At 34.1% G+C, this 17,767-nt stretch overlaps 1 protein-coding gene across 2 annotated transcripts in view; it reads right to left on the reverse strand.

Moving 5' to 3' along the window:
* Positions 1-17,767, reverse strand: part of RAB28 (RAB28, member RAS oncogene family) — a 66,053-nt gene that overhangs the window by 40,924 nt on the left and 7,362 nt on the right. For both annotated transcript variants that reach the window (XM_062574572.1, XM_062574571.1), the window contains exons 2-4: positions 17,486-17,582; positions 12,016-12,104; positions 4,692-4,821 (exon numbers count right to left, since the gene is read on the reverse strand). In XM_062574572.1, the coding sequence (XP_062430556.1) occupies positions 4,692-4,821; positions 12,016-12,104; positions 17,486-17,582 (316 nt within the window). The remainder of the gene's footprint in view (positions 1-4,691; positions 4,822-12,015; positions 12,105-17,485; positions 17,583-17,767) is intronic.

Genomic DNA, 17,767 nt, shown 5'->3' on the forward strand with positions numbered 1-17,767 from the left:
TCCTGTGGTCAGATAAGATAGCTAAAAAGATTTAATATTGTATGTAAATACAAGTTAAAGGGTACACTAAAATGTAACCTTTAAACTTCACAGTGTAACAGCATATCACTTCCTGTTCAGAGATAGCACTCCAAGATCAATTCATCACAGCTAAGACGAACAAACGGTCAACATTCTTAATTAGCGTTGATGCACTCTCCTCTGTGCCCTCATCTGTCATGAAGACTGTTTAAAAATCTGAGTTATTAGTCTTTATTGAGGAGTGGATCTGGTTAATCTCTTTAAAAATAGAAATCATTCATCCCTCCACTATACACTGGTACCTGATAATTCCTACCCCCTACATAAGTTACAGATAACCACCGCCCTGAGACCATCTAGGTAGCCATAAATCAAAAAGAGTGCAGCTCCCATGCAACCTGGGTTAATTTTTGTTTACAGTATATCCACTGAAAATGTTGGTAGGACACTTGAGGAGTCCGGTTATAGATTAGTGCAGAGGAAAATATACAAAGAAATAGTCCAGGCAGAAAGGAATGAAACACATCAGTCATATAAAACACAGTAAAACCTCTCTAATTCACACAAATGACTAGACAACTCATTGCAAATTACAGAAATACAGATCAACACCAAAAGTTTAAGAAAAGATTCTAAGTACACAAGATACACTTCATTCATTTGATAACTTCATTCATTCGATTTGATTCATTTGCGCTTACTTTCCACTATGCAATATTACGTTTCAAAGTATTCAACAGTACAATACCTATAAAAGTTTTAGTTTAAAAAAGCTGAAAATCCAAAGAATTTTTTATTGTTGACAACAAAGCTTAGACTTATTTCTGGTGCAACTGAAGAGGTACAGAGCAACATATAAATAAGCATATTTCAAATATACTTTGTATCAAAATAAGATTAAAATACTGTAAAGTAAGTTACAGTAAAGTTATAAGGAAAGTTAAATTTAAGACTTCACACTAAATTTTAGGATTTAATCTCATGACTTATGAGTAATTTTAAAAAGAAACATTCTGAATTAAGCTTTATGATTCTATATGTTGATTACTGAGTGTGCACGCGCACACACACAAGTATGGAAAGATAGTGATTTAACTGAGAATAGGACAAGTGCTGGAAGCAGGTCTGGGCCAGATCTTGGCTCAAGTCAGCCTCCTACTCTGACAGAATCAGCTGGTCAAGCTGTAGAGAAAGATGTAAGGAAGTAAAGAAGTGAGAAAGAGTGAAAAATAAAAACTAAGCACACAGAAGGGCAAACAGCATCTTAAAAAAAAAAGAAAAAAAAAAGAAAGAAAGAAAGATCCCTTTCACAAAGAAGGATGCATTTCTAAATCTCTCGTGTTTTCCCAATTGTTTTTAACAATTTAGTCCCTCCTTTTTATGTAATCCAGAAGCAAACAAATAGCGTTGTATATAGAAATTTCCTTAATTACATTTCATCATTTGATCAGTAAATTTTAATGCTACAATCACAACAGAACATTTTAATAAGCTGCCACTCTGAAGTTAATTACCATCCTTTCATCAGACACACAGGAGCTTGCTGCATTCATACTTCTAACCTATTGTTAAGCAAAATAAAATGGAAGAGTCAAAATTAGTGTCAATTCATTTAAATCACCAATGTAAAGCACAGTTTCTTCAAATTTGGTAGAATACTGAAGAACTTCCTCCAAACATGACAAATTTAACAGCTGTAATGATTATAAATTGATGTAACAAAACACTAATAAATCATGCATTATTACAGCCAATTTAACACCTAGTACGTATCATTTACTGTTGTACTTGAAGCAATTCATGTTTTCAATGACAAAATTACCCAAGGAAATTTATATCTGCTGTAATTCACGTGTTCAGTTTTCCATATTGGATAACAAAGAACAATATTTCTTATTGTTTTCTTCCAAGTCGTTTTTAACCATAACTTTGTTCCTATTTTTAGAGCACCTGTAACAGAGATTCCAGGGTGTGTGTTCACCCTGAAACTGGGGGGGGGGGGAGGGGAACACTTTTCTTTTGGTTGACATTAGTAAGTGAAAAATCTGACAAAAGGGAGTATAACCAAGTTGAACAGACTTGAAAGAGCAGCACTAATTTTAGGCCAAGAGTTTCAAAATGGATGGTTACAGGTAGGCTTATAAATTCTTATCCAAATACCTAAATATAGGCCAACTTTTCCAAAGTGTCATGAATGACAATAACCGCATCCTTGACTTCTGTATCCACAGTTGATTACTTTCTTTCTGATAAAAGCTTTAAAAAAAAAAAAAAAAAGTTTCTAGTCCTTCAGGGAGCATATTTGGATATTTTTGTAAAAGACATGCTATTGCTCAAAAACCAAGTACAGGTCTCAGATAGAAACTACTGACTGAAAGTACCTGTCCTATACCACGCACAAGGTCAAATAAGTTTATGAAATGACTTTTCATCCCTTGAAACCTCTTGCTTTTACATTCTACACAACTGTCTTACTACTTACGGACTAAAGAAGTTGAGCTATTCTGAACACAGTGATCTCATCTGAAAAAAAAATGTTAGCAGTGTAGTTTTTATCCCTTCGTAATATGCAAGAATCAACACAATGTTTCTCTGTGAGCACTTACCTTGTTTTTTATTTATGTAACAATAGCAGCCTGACTGTAGTAACCTCTCACAGGACATTAAAGCATTGAGATGGAAGCCCCCTTGGATGATGTTCTCCTTTTATAAAGTCCAGAAATGCAACGAATTTCTAAAAGCTTAATTTTTACCATGTTAAAATAAAAATAAAGCAAAAGAATGACCTCTGCAAGCAACATCCTCTGAAAACCTTCTTTTAAAAGACACCAAGAAGCTCGTGATGTGTGCAACAGCAACAAACATCCTTAGAATTACACGAAAGCAATAACTGGCTTTTCTTCTACACATACAGCTTCTGAAGGAAAAAGCAGAGAGTAAACTGTTCCTCTGAATACTGTTTTCATAAAGTGAAAGCCTTTCCATTTATCAGTCTTCTATCTGGTATCTCACTCATATTCTATTTGCAGATACTCCTGAAGAAATACTCGGACTTTAAAGAATTGCATGCATGTATATGGGGGGAGGGAAGACTCACAACACATATACTTAAGGTATATAACAGAGAAAAAACATTATCTTTTAACTGCAAATGGAAACCTGTGCCTGGTTTTCTGCCTATATGGTGTCATTACAGCAGAAGAAATTACTTATGCGTATCCTACTGTAAATACTTTGTAAGATTTGCAGAACTCCAGTTAGGAAGTCCAATTCTGGGGTAAAATATAAATCAGTGAAAAATATTTTTCATTTGAATTTCAACAGAATCTGTATTATTGGCTGGTGTGCCACAGTACAACACAGTCTATGTTATACTTTCAGAAGTGCTATTTATACATTGTAACTCTAAGAGTTTCTCTGTTTTCTTCCTAGAAAAAAGTAGCCTTTCATAATTAATATCATAAAAAATTGTAACACTGCAGAAGCAACACTACAATTAAATGTTCTGAATTAAAGTTTATCTCTATATTATTTTTAAATGCTTTCAAACAATACCACCTTTCTAAGTAGGGCCTTTTCCCAGAATAGTCCATGATGTGGACATTGTCAGAGGCACTAAATATGTGAGAAAGTAAAAAAAGGAACAAAAAAAATTCTTGTTCAAATAAATTTGAATGACAATTATTAAAAAAGGCTTCTATCACTTAACTCTGTTTCTAAAGTTGCTTTATGTTACTCATATCACCTTCAATAAAAAAAAAGTTTAAGACTTTGTAATCAAGACCTCAGATATGCTGACAAAGATTTTTCTGGAAGATGTATTAATTGGAAATGGAATTAATCGGAAACTAATTAGAGAAATAACAAGGGATGGTTTTTAAGGTGGTATATTTTGGTGATCAGCAGTAAACAAAAGCATTATATTACACTCACACAGTCAAAAACAGGACAGGTAAAAAAAATCCCACGGGAACAACAGAAAAAGTAACCTCATGTAAAATTATTGTCTTGCAAAAAAATAAAATAAAGTAAAATATAACAAAGCTCAAAATATTATATCTAATGCTATATAATAGATATCAATTATTTAATTGGTTTTAATTACTTGCAAAAATCACTGGTATACAAAAAAAAAAGATACAGAAAACTCATACTCTCTCTAATGCTAAATAATAGATACCATTGGTTTAATTTACTAATCTCTATCCAGCAGAGAAACACAGTTGTTCTCCTTGATACACAGAACAATACAATATACCTCTCATTGGAGACAGGAAGGCTTCCCAGTTCTCCACTCTAGATGCATGCCACAGATATATCCAGATATATACAACTATATCAAATTTAAACTTGGGTGAGAGAGATGCTCTCCATTCCTGTGTGCTGCTCTCCAAGTCAAGAAAGAAGAGACAGATAAGCTATGTCCCAAACAAAGCATGCTCCAGCAACTCCCTCAACCTGGCTGCCCAGGAACTAGAACCCTTAGGTGCACCCAAATAGGTCATCTAAACATGGCCAGCATAGGCTTAATGCATAAGACACAAACACACAAACCGGCTTCCTTTTGCTAAAGATACGATATTTCTACGATACTGTTAATACTATAATACTATGATATTTCTTTAAATACTCACAGTATCCCAATTAATATTTAAAAATGAATTGCTTACTTTTATTTCCAACCAAGGCTACAAGTGGCTGTGTTTCTGATTCTTCATTCGCTTTTTTTACTGCATTATACCAGTCTTCTAAATTTTCAAAGCTCTGGCTGTTCGTAATATCATAAACCAAGAGAATACCCTAAAGGAAAGACAGATTTAAAACATGACAGGGTATAAAATATTGTTAAATTTTAAAATAATTAGATTATTATTATAAAACAGGGTTTTACAATCAATGGCATTTTACTTTTTAAGGAATAATTAAAAAAGAGTCAGCATAAGCTTCTGTAGTAGATATACTTTACAGGGAATATAAAGCAATACTATAATGTTTCAAATTCAGATGCTAATTTAATTACAAAAGGGAGAAAAAACAGCAATACACAAAAGAGCACAATTAGTTATATTATAAATATTCCAAACTGCATATATATTACATTGAAAAGTCCAAAAAAGCACTTCATACTAATAGGAAGATAAAAATCACAGTGGAAAAGGACTTCTATTTTACCTAGCTTTGTTTGCAGTCTGTAGTTTACAGTTCCCTTTTTTTGAAAAAAAAAAATAAGAAGAAGAAATGTATGACTGAAGTGTTTCTCATATGCCTGACTGTCACTCCTCTGCTCTCCTTTGGAATGTGAAAGGCCAGCTCCCTCCCTTTTAAGTTATACTGCATTCAACTATATCATAAAAAACTAAGTATCTTGTAATTAAGGAATATAATCAACATAGCTTCTATTGTTCTCTTGGAGTTGATATCTAAAAAATAAATATCCCTGAAACTACACACTGTCCCAAACATTAGGTTTTCAGGAATAATCTAGAGAAACAATACAATGGATACAAAATTAATCAATTCAATAGCTCAGTGTCAAGTGAAAAGATTTTTCAAGTAGAGTTTTTCCAGAGGTTTGTCTGGTATACTTGATAGTTTCATGATTGCCTCAGATCATGAAACAGAGTGCATGTTTATTAGATTAATTTCACAGATGACAACAGACTAGTAAAGACTGAAGAGAGTTTAGATTATAAAATGATCTTGCTAAATGGGAGAAAAATCTAAAAATAATAGGATACAATTCAATAAGTACCAGAAGAAGTTCAAAGAAAGCAATAATCAATTGCACCAGGGTAGGAAACATCTGGCTTTGTAGCTGGTTTGTAGCAAAGGATCAAGGAATTAGAGTATACCATAGCTGAACACAAGTCAAATTTACTTTGTAGCAAAAAAAGGCAAATATCAGATGGAATGAAACATCCCAGCTGATATACTGCATCCAGCTTTGGGCACTGGTTGTCTAGAAAAAGGTAGACTAGAAGAGAACAGTAATAATATCAGAGGTTTAAGAAGCATAACTGACATGAAAATTGAAAAAAACAGATTGTTTCAACAAACAGGACTGATGGCTGGCACAATGCTGATGCTAAAAATGTCAAGCAAAGCTAAAAGAACTTCTCTTTTTTATATGCTTTTATACTTAGTTTGCAGATGACCGTGAACTAGGAGGAGCAGTCAACGGCAGGGCTTGCCATTCAGAAGTACCTAGACACACTGAAAGAATGGGTCAACAGGAGTCTTAAGACATTTTGCAAGGACAAATGCAAAGTCCTGCAGCTGGGAAGGAAAAAACAGCACCAGCTGGGAAGACTGGCTGGATAGAAGCTGAAAATGACCTGAGGGTCTTGGCAGGCAGCAAGCCGAATGCAAGCCAGGAGCATTCGCTGGCAGCAATGAAAGCCAAAAGTATCCTGAGGTACACTAGCAGGAGCACAGCCACATAATTGAGAGAAGTGATTATCTCCCCCTGCTCAGCACTACCTAGAGCATACCTAGAATATCAGCCATCTCAGCCCCCCTACTTAGTACACAAAAAACATTGATAAACTGGAACAAGCTCAGTGGAAGATGACCAAGATGGTCAGAGCACTTGTCCTATGAGGAGAAGCTGAAGGAACCAGGCCTCTTCAGCATGAAAGAGAGATGGCTTTAAGGGACTTAACAGCAGCACCCCCGTACCCGCAGAGAGGCTATTAAGGAGATGGAGCTCCTTACAGCATCGCATGGCAGGAGGATGAACTGCAACAGGAGTTAAGTCAAAACAAGAGACATTCAAACTGGAAATAAGGAATAATTTCTTCACCAGAAGAAGAGTCAAACAGTGGAACAGGCTGCTCAAAAAGGCTGTATAATCTCTGTCCTTACAGGTTTTCAAGAACAGACTGGATAAAACCCTGAGCAACCTGCTCTGACCTCGCAGTTGACCTTGCTTTGAGCAGGAGGTTGGACTAGAAGCCTCAGGAGGTCCTTTCCAATACGAATTTTCCTATTATTCTGTGATCAAGGAGACAAGTAGCAATAAAATTAATCAGAGAGGATTATAGAGAGAAGAGTACATATTAGAGAAAACATGTAAACAGTAAGAACAGTTAAGCTTCAAAATACACCTTTGGTCATAGCAGAATTCCTAAAACTGAAGAATTTTTCAAGGTTGCTGAAACATGAAGTAGAAATTAGGCATGTATAGCTTCAGAAGAAGGGAACAGCTCCTACTGAGATCTCTTCAATTTCTATTTCCCTACGACTGCAATACAAATCCATCTCTCTTACTTCAACACCATCAACTGGCTGGCTGAGCTTTTTGTTCCTTAAAGTCTTTAAAGCAATTATGTCTATCACTTTCTTCGGAACACTTTTCATCAGTTCCTTCAAGGAAATTAAAACTTATGACACCCACTTCCTTTTTCTTTTTTCTCTTCCCCCTCTACTTCAGTAATCAAATCTAATATTAAATATCCACTACCCTCTTCCAGCTTTTCTACCCATATTCGTTAGTATCTTGTTTCATAACTTCTCCTGACCATTTTTATAACCACTCAAATGCCTTTACATGTATATTTTTGTCTGTTATAATATAAGCCTTTTTCCAGAAAGGACACATGGATAATGAGATATTCAGTGGGGAAGAAGACACTAGAGCTGATGGATAGGTATTAAAAAGACTAAAAGAACAAACATGAGGCTGAAAGTTGTAAATGAGAAAGGGCACATGGCATGCTGCTTTCTGCACTGGTCCAGCCTATTCTCCAGCTTGCGGAAAAGCACAGCAAACCAGCTTGCAGAAGGCAAAGCAAATTTTTCAGTGCTGAAGATGCTTTAAAGTTTAATCAGAGTCAGATGAAACACAAAGTTAATAGAATCTAAGACGTTTAAGGCTGGCCAACTTTGTCTCTATCTCTTCAAAGTGCTACACTGCTACAGATCCTCCAGCCAAGTGCAGCCCACCTACACCTTTGGACGAAAAGCCATCGCTTTCTTGGTGGCATTGTCATGAACCAAATTATTGAACAAAGCTTGGAACTAGGACTCACCCTTCCTTTTTGTACCCCACTGCTTGATCTAAAACACTGCTTTTAAAGTATATTCTTTTCTTGATCATTCTCTATCTTCTCAATTACTTCTTTCTTGTATTTAGGAAACTGAAATACTTGAACCCTAATTTATGTGGTTCTGCATCTCAGACCTGTTTTCTTCTGACCTGCATACTATATTGTTGTTCTAAGTTACCTTTTCTGATTTTTCTCTCTTCATACCATTATCTGCTCATGAACTGAGAGATTGCTCCCAAACTGTTAGATCCCCCAACTTCTTTGATAACAGGTAAGTCAAATGCCAATATCCACACCATAAAATTTTTGTAAAGCTGAATAAAACCACATGTAAATACTGTCATCCCTTGAACATTACTTCAATTCATGCTCAGGATAACTGCAACAATAGACATGATTTCATGCGAGATTGCATAACTGTAATAAAACTATACTATATCTACTTCACCAACAGGTTACTCAAGTTTTATGTCTGAGCAATCCATCCAAGTAGGGCAAAGCTGGCACGTATAACACCTTAGAGATTCCAAAAAATGGGCAGCATAGCACCTGGGTCAGAGAAAAATTATTGCTTAGATTTGACACAACAACACTAACTTTACTGTGACATGGATAATTAATGAAGAACTATCCATAACTCCACAGCTAAAATGTATTTCTCCTTTTTTATTTTAAGTAGAAACTCCATCTTCGCTTTCACCAAAAGTACATCATATTTTCCACAAACTTAGTCTATTCAGTACAGAATGAGTGGAAAACATAAAACCTGTTATTTCTCCATTATGCATGAGGAATTAAGGCAGAAAGTTAACACTGGCCTTGTAACACAGAAGTAGCACATTTCCTTGCCATGAAAAGGGTTTGAAACATATGGAGGACAACATGCAGAGAACAGTATGTTAATTCTCTAGTCTCCAGCAATGTGGCAAATACTCCCTGCTTGCATAATTGCACTCTAGTAATAGAGACATTACTACAGATGTGAGTGCTTTTTGTTCCTGAATTATAAAATATTTTCAAATATAGGCCACTGGAAACTGAGAATACTGCAGAAATGATTTGCTGGTCTCTAGAGAAGGTACGGTCTGCAGAACTCTTATTCTATTAACAAGTCAATTTATGAGGTAGCATATGCCAGCTCTTAAGTATACTTTAAACTAGATATGTGGATAGGGGCAGCAGTTACAGCTAAGGGATGGGAGTAGTTCTGAAATATGTTTCCCATACAAACAGCAGCACTACTGTTATACAGCAGTACTACAATTATGGAAGTGTCATAACATTATTCAACCAAATAATATATTCACACTAAATGGTCAATATTTAAAAGGTGTCAAGTTTACGTCAAAGTCTGTCACAATAAAAAAAGCTACCAAAAAACACTAAGTGCACATGTAGTTTTATTCTCCAGGTTTATCCTTCGCTGGCCCCATCCAATAACTGACTTTAATATGATGGAATTAGATTTTGCAGTTTATTAATATTCATAAAATATTTTAGATCAAAATTGTAAAGATAAAATTCATTCCAGCAAAGAGTAACTTATGATACTTTACTCATCTGCAGATAAGCTATCTTTAAAGAAAAACAGTTCATAGTCTACATATACTGTCTAAATGACTGTGGTTAAGTATATGCAGAGCGACTCAAAACTACTGCAGTACATCCAGATCATTCACTCTACATGTATATAGCCTGGGTATATTACAAATAATCTCTCTAATTTCTTACTTTTATTATCATAATTCAAGCTGGAAAGGGCCCCCCCCCATCCAGATCATCCATCTCTATCACAAGGTTATTCTATCCCAGCTTCATGACTTTGCATTTGCCTTCACTGAACTTCGAGAGGTTTCTGTCAGCCCATTTCCTTAGTTTGTCATGGCTTCTTTAAACTGCAGCCCTACACTCCAGCTTACTGGCCATTCCCACCCATTCAGCGTCATCTGCAAATCTGCAATATAATTTGTTCTATTATTCAATTTATTAACGAAGACATAAAATAGGACTGACCACTAAGCACACATGACCACTCATAACCAGGCACTCGTTATCAGGTGAGTAAGACATTCAGCTATGGACCCTTTCAGTCCAACTGTCAACCCCGTTTTTCAATCACTTATCCAGTTTACATCTCCCCAGTTGTCTGCAAGAATACTATGGGAGATGACAAAAGACTTGTTAAAGTCAAGGGAAACACAGAGCCTCTCCTCACGTAAGATTATCTGGTTGGTTAGGCACAATTTACCCCTTACTATATCCAGCCTTGCTGGCTCTTCTAAGTCACATTTTTGCTGCTTTGCTGCCCATTCACAGATTTTTTTCTATGTATTTAAGATTTTTCCTTCTAAATACTCCTACTTGCACTATTTCATCTTTCCTCTTTTTCTTCCACAAAGCTACAGATGCTCTACATGAAATAAACTTCAGCCTGGAAACAAAACGAATATAGTGCCTTTCAGAATTATTCACAATGTTTTTCACAAATAGATGAAGATAAGGATAGCTTTATCTGTCTTTAAGAGATATCGTTACAAAGCTAATACAGATGTGTATTCAAAGTCAGCCCTGAGGATAAGATGATTATTACAAACATTGGTGTTATATGCCAACAAGGCAAGGGAGAAGAGCCATTAGTTCATTAAAAAAATAATAATGAAATGTAAAAAATTAAAAGGGGAGGAGGGTGGGAAGAGGTTAAAGAAGAGATTGGACATGGATTCTTTTGTTGATTTGCTCAAAACGACTAAAAAGAAAATCAGACTACTATAACTTTAGGTTTACTGATATGAACCTACCTTGGAGCACTAGTATTAACTTTTTTGATCTACTATTGCTGATAAGAAACTCCTAAGATATCACCAAATGCAATGCAGAAAAGTTAATAGCTTTTTACTTCTTTCATAGAGTTTACTTTGTGCATATGGTAACAATTTGTGATTAATCAAATTCCCTCTGTCATGGAAGCCAGTTTCTCCTGTTGCTTGATAGATCTTTTACAGGGCAATAAAATATTTTTTTATTAAAAACAACTAAAAGCATTAAAGTATTTTTTGAAAGTGCCAAATATGAAATTGATAAGTTTCTTTATCCTGTCAATTAATAAAACCTAATACCTGATTAGCCATTCCTGCTCTATACTTATTAAAGAAAAGTTTCTATCCAACAGAAGTTTTAGGATCCTGTATTTCTGCTGCTTAAAGTAATGGAAGACACACACACACAGATATACTTGTTTTCTTTTCAGAAGTACCTATGAAGTATATTATGCTTACTGTTCTCATTACAAACTCCAAATTAAAGGACAGAGTACATCATGTGATCATTCATGTTAAAAAGTCTGGTGTACAGTACATCATCCCAAATCTTCTCAATATATTGTTACAGTATTTATCTCATACTTAATCCTGCAATTCATTTTAAGTCACTTAGTTAACCTCTAAATAAAATTTTCACTGGAGTTCTGCAAAAATATTTAGTTGCCTCCTTTTGTTTGCCCTCTTACAAAGTCAATTGCACGTATGAGTTTCATAGTGTAGAATTGCTCTTAATTTCCTCCTGCTACTTCTTCACCCCAGGAGGTATCTGCTCTCAAAGCAGCCACTATATCTACCAAATAAATAGCCAAATACTATTTACTATGACTCCTTTTCTCAACTCAAGACGCAAAGCATGGAAATCTTTTTTTTTTTTCGAGACTTGTTAGGATCTACAAATGAGCACCTTTACTTTGCTATTTAAAATCAGCTCAAAAACACTAACTACATTCCATATTAAGAGCTGCATATTACTATCAATTAAGTTTAGATTAAGCAGATTTTCAGCATTGAGATCTACAAAAAAAGATATAGATATATATCCTGCAATGTAAGTATAATGTTGAGAGCAAAGTTCCAAAGAATTCTATCTCATTACTTAGATAAAATTATCACCACTTATACCGTACCTGAGCTCCATAGATATATTTATCCAGCATCTTGCCTCCTATTGTTTGCCCCCCTATATCCCACACTTGAAGAGTAACATTCAAATTTCCTGGAGGGGAGGAAAAAAAGGAAAAAGATATATAAAAAAAAGATACAGATGTTTTCTTTCACATTAGTAACCTGGAAATTTAAATACAAATAATTTATTATCATAGCTGATAATACAGCTTCAGTATATCAACAGAAATAGCTTTTTATAAGTATACAATAAATAGTAACCTTATCTAAAGAAGATTACTAAAAGCATTTGGAAAAAGTCACCTGCATCAAGCTATGCTCATTAAGATGCAGTGAAACTGTTAGTTCAGAGAAGATAATTAGAATTGCATAAAGCATAACATTGTTAACTAGAAATTATACAGCATATTTTACAGAAGGAAAGTTTTATAGCACAATACTAACTATTGTGTTTAATTTCTCTTAATATCAACCTAATATTTCACATTAATACCAACCACATTTTATTCTCTGTGCCTTTTCTTTTATTCTCCTTACAAATGTAGAAGCAGAAAAAAATGCACAGAGTAAAATTTTGGCAGTGATGCTCTTAGTGTCTCTATGAAATTACAGAATTATATAGTTGACAAATTAGAATGAAATGCTTCTACTAGTCTACTTTCAGTAGCAACTATGGCTTTCAGGCAAACTATGACTCTTATTTCTTCCTCCTACCATCCTGAGGAAAGCAAGCAACTAAGTTTGACTTGATTAACATAATTTCATCCTCCAAGAATTTACTTCTAAATCAAGAATAGATCTTCCTTTCAACGTAAATCTCTAAAACAGTCTTCAAAACTGATATTAAAGCTATATTTAAACTATTAACCGATGTGTTTTTCAAAAACACGACTAACAAAAAAGTAGCGTAACTACTGTAGATAGATACCCTACAAGTCACACATATTCTGCAATCTAGCAGCACAGAAAGCCACAGACTGAACACATGCACACAGCAACCTATCCCTACAAACTTACAAGAAAGTATCATTTGATTAATTTTGCATGGTCAAAACCATTTTCAAAACTATACTGATTACCTGGAAGCACCAGAGTCTAACACAGTAGGGTCTGATGAAAGTTTTTCTAACCTGTATACAACTCACAAATTAGTAACAATTCTCTGTACTTACAAAAACCCCCTACAACTGCCTATGTATTTTATTCCTAGATAAATAGACATATACACTATATATATACACACATATACACACACACACACCCCTCTCTATATAAACATCATATATATATATATATATATCACATTCATATATATCACAACATTCAAGAAATGATTCAAACAGAATAAAATATTACTGTGGGTTGCTAAGAAAGACATGCTCTTAAATCAATCTATTTATTGTATGTTATGAACCACCTTAATTTACACAATGTGATCTATTCAGCCATCAATTTACAACCAACTGCTTTGTGTACTGTAGTTATGCAAGTAAGTGTGCTCCATGAAAATATATCCTGGCAGTCAATGAGTATAAATAATAAATCACAACTATACAGCCGAATATATACTACTTGTGGTATTAAGTATAACCACATTACATTTTTATGATGCATCTTGTTTTATTCACATTAGAGTGCTTATTCCTAAATTAGTACTTTGGTCTCAAACACATAGCAATGAAATGAGACAATCTATTCAGAAGACTTTTTAAGCTAAATTGAGTTTTTATCAAATATTAAAGATAAAGAATTCTACACAGAGCTTAGTAAACACATCATAAACACTCCTGGTCAGTAAATTTAACCTCTCACTGAACAAGAAGTTTATTTGTTTTGACAATGAATCCACTATTTATTAATTGTTTCTTTTAAAGCTTAGAACATAAGTGACTGCAAACAACGCAGGTAAGTCTTCCACTAAGACGACTATAAATCATCTAGTATGAATAAACTCATGAATGCACTCTGCATTCTGAAATGTCTATGCTTCTTCGGTGGATAAACAAACTAAATACACTGAAAAGTCCACCATGCTGCAGCATTCTACATCTAATTTGTTTATATGCATTCTACTGGAAATTTACCACATCATTCATATCAGCTATGTGGAAACAAGCTTTATAAATATTATAGCTTTCAAATCCAACATTTTTAGATGCCTAATTTTGTGTTAAAAGGCTTTAATAAGTCTCTCCCCGACTCCTTCCCCCAGAGTAGTAATTATGCGCAACATATGGGCTTAGTATCTGGATAGACATAGGAAATTACCTGAGAAACTTTATTATAGGAGGTTAACTGATCTAACAGCGGCTCCTCATCTTAAAAATCTACGATTATAAATTGATTATTAGTTACTTACATTTTTCTACTAACATCAGAAGAAAAAGATGGAAAAAGAAAAAAAAAAGCTGCAAGGTTCATTTAAGCTTAAATGACTTAAGACCCCTGTTAGCTAGCGAAAAATCATGCTGATCATCCATACTGGGGGGAGGGGCATTTTTGCCATTTTCTTGAAAGGGGGGGTAAGGGGAAATACGCCAGGATTCCTCTGACCACAGGAAAAAATACAGACAATTTATCTAACAAACAATTAACAACTATGATAACAATCCATGAAGCTGTATTTTCTGCTAAAAGTCTCAAATCCTCTATTTGTTAACAGATTTAGAAGAAAAATGAACTGAAGAACATTACTAAAACAAGAAGTACCTATGCATGAAGTAAGACAGTTCTTAGAAACAAAGTTAGCATATCAATAAACAGTAACTGAAGAATCCCAGAAAAATAGTATCCATGACTGATAAGGAATGAGAAAATGTAAGCACTTCCTTACTCTGCAGGAAACACATACAAGTGAGAAGTTATAATAAGCGTGGAAACACTGCGCAGATATCTGGATTGTTTCGGGCCTGAACTGAAGCCGCTGGGCTGCTTCAACAGTGACCCTGTAAAAGTATGCTTGGTACATTGGTTAACCCTACCCAAAGTGCTACACAGTCAGCCAAGATGAAACTAAAAACATATGACTACCTGTTTCTTGTACTGCAGACTTAAAAAAAAGGAAAGAAACCAAAAACAAGAACAGAACTTTTCACAGAAGAACCCTGTTTACTGAACTGCACACACAACCTTCCTAAAAGTATTTTGATTATGGTTCCTAAGAATCTCCATCAGCCCAACCTCTGAATAATCGGTACACTATTTCAAACAGTGGTTGCATCCAGAATCACAAAATATACTTTGAACAAATCAATTTCAGTATATTTTTTCAAGTACAAACTGCATGAAGATAATTTGTAAGCAGCTGAACACTAGAAGTCATACTGTTCACAATTAAATTAGTAAAAGGATTTGCTGTGTGTATTCAAACCATATTGTTTTACCATGTAAAATATTTTCTGTAGTAAAACTGCAGTTATTAAAACATCTAAAGACAAATAGAGCTTTTATGAAAGAAATAAAATCAGTACTTTAATTTACATGTTCAAACATATTACTAATGCATGTCTAGTGTAAACTTCTATGCAGTTCTAAAAATTGATAATTTTAACTTCCAAAATGTTTGTTTACATTTAAAAGAAAAATAACAATTTGAAATACTGTAATAATAGTTATCTGCCAATTCTCCTACTAAATAATAGAAATCAAGGATATTTTTTTCTACTGATACACATATGATTTCAGTTCAGTGGCATGAATTAACCTTTTAAGTAAAAATAGCAACTCCACAAACCCAGAACTAATCAAGAAATCAGAAAAATCTATTTACTTAAGTAATGCTCTCCATATCGCTACTTAGGAACTTCATTCCCCTTCCTTGCTCTCTTCTTTCCGCCTCATTCCCTACCACCACCCCATCTTTCCCCAAAAACACAAATCTACCCACTCAAATATATATACAGGAATAAGCAAAGACATAATGAGAATCCATAGGGAAAAAAAAAAAAAAAAAAAAGGCTTCTTCCTGAATACGAATACGAACACATTGCATGAATGTTACTATTTTGTTAATGATATGTACAGACTTTTTCATTGTTTTAGGGCTATTTTCACCTATATTCTGATTTTGTCACAAGACAAACTAGAACAGAGTAAAATATGAATGGGCCAGAAGTTGATGCTTTTCCAAAATTTCCATGCAACGTGAATAGTTAGAATCCCAATAATCTACTAATAGCTTCTGTACGCTTAACAGCTGGAAAAAAAAAAAAAAACTTGCAAAAATACAGATTCTCAGCACATACACTGCATGATTTGTATGCACATTTCACTTTCACATACTGCTGTAAGTGTTCTACATATTGATATTTTTAGAGGGAAGTAGTAGAATAGGAAAATTATTCTATTGGTTTTATGGAGAAATAAGCACTGAAATTTGGTATTTTATTTCTCATCAGATACAAGAGATACAATGAAATGTCCAAGTCAAAAAAACAGAACAATCTTTTCAGTCTTCCTGCATTTGATTTCACTTAATAAAAAAAATAAGCATAAATCAAGAAATTAGTAATATCAATCAAATAAGTTCAAAAAGCTTACTATATTTTCTTAAGATTTCAGGTGATAGCTAAAATATTTAATTTCTGCTTTTACATCCCCTTCAACAAGACAGAACTTGCATCAACTTCATCAAACCTCACTACAACTTTAATAATTAAATGTTTTCCAACTATGGTTTCTAACCAGAGTAAACTACTTTAATGAAATACTTTCATGCTTACAAATTGAGCAACCATGAAATACTTTCATGCTTACAAATTGAGCAACCACAGATTAATGGAAAAAAAAATCTCACTTTAAAGTCCCAGTTGTTCAGAAACAAACTTCTAGCAACAGCTATTCTTTTTTAATTATTTCTTTGCATTTTCCATGCAGTGCACTGCAACTGGCATCTAAATAGTTTCTTTGCCGTTGTGAAATGAAACATCTTGAATGCTCAAACTGTATTTTTATGAGTGCCGAGGGACCCTAAATTTTAGTGGTCTATTAAATGCCAGCAATTTCATGCTGCCTTGCATAAAACAGCATTCACATATTAGAGCACTGTGATTCCATAGCTACATTATCCCTCTCCATACAGCCCAAATACCAGTTGTGTATTTTATTTTAAAATTTTTATTTCTTTCAAAAAGCATATAATTTTCAATTATTATATTTAAAGTTCTGTTTCTTTGTTACATGTTATACTACCTATGTGAGCAAACAGTATGCTTAAAAATTATGCACACAGCTAACATTGCTCTTACTTGAATTCAGTATTTTACTGAAGTACTTAAAGGTAAAAGTTGCAAATGTATAACCCTTTGTCACCTGGTAAGAACATACTAAGAAAATTCTCTCTTAATAGTCTAATCTACTTTGTCATAAAAAGCACTGTAGCAAGCTTATTTAGCGTACTTTACTTTGAAGACTAACTTTTTGCAAATCTTATTGCTGCCCAACCTCCCAGTGGTAGATTCTTTATTCTCTTACCTGGCAATGTTATCCTTTTCAAGAAGAAGTCCAGTCCCACAGTTTGTTTGTACTGTTTTCCAAAGGTTTCTTGGGCAAAACGTGTGGCTAAGGATGTCTAAAACAGAACAATATCAAATTAAGTTGACATTTTAAAAAGTCAGAAACTTAATATGAAAACAGAATTACGTAATACAGTTGAGCATTTTTTTTAAATCAACACATGCTGATAGTGTCCATGGATTTGTATTGACAAGCATTCCAGTCACCTTCAGCATAATAAAAAGAGGGGGCAAAGGCTTC

This window comes from Rhea pennata, chromosome 4, assembly GCF_028389875.1.
Source record: "Rhea pennata isolate bPtePen1 chromosome 4, bPtePen1.pri, whole genome shotgun sequence".
Taxonomy (NCBI): domain Eukaryota; kingdom Metazoa; phylum Chordata; class Aves; order Rheiformes; family Rheidae; genus Rhea; species Rhea pennata.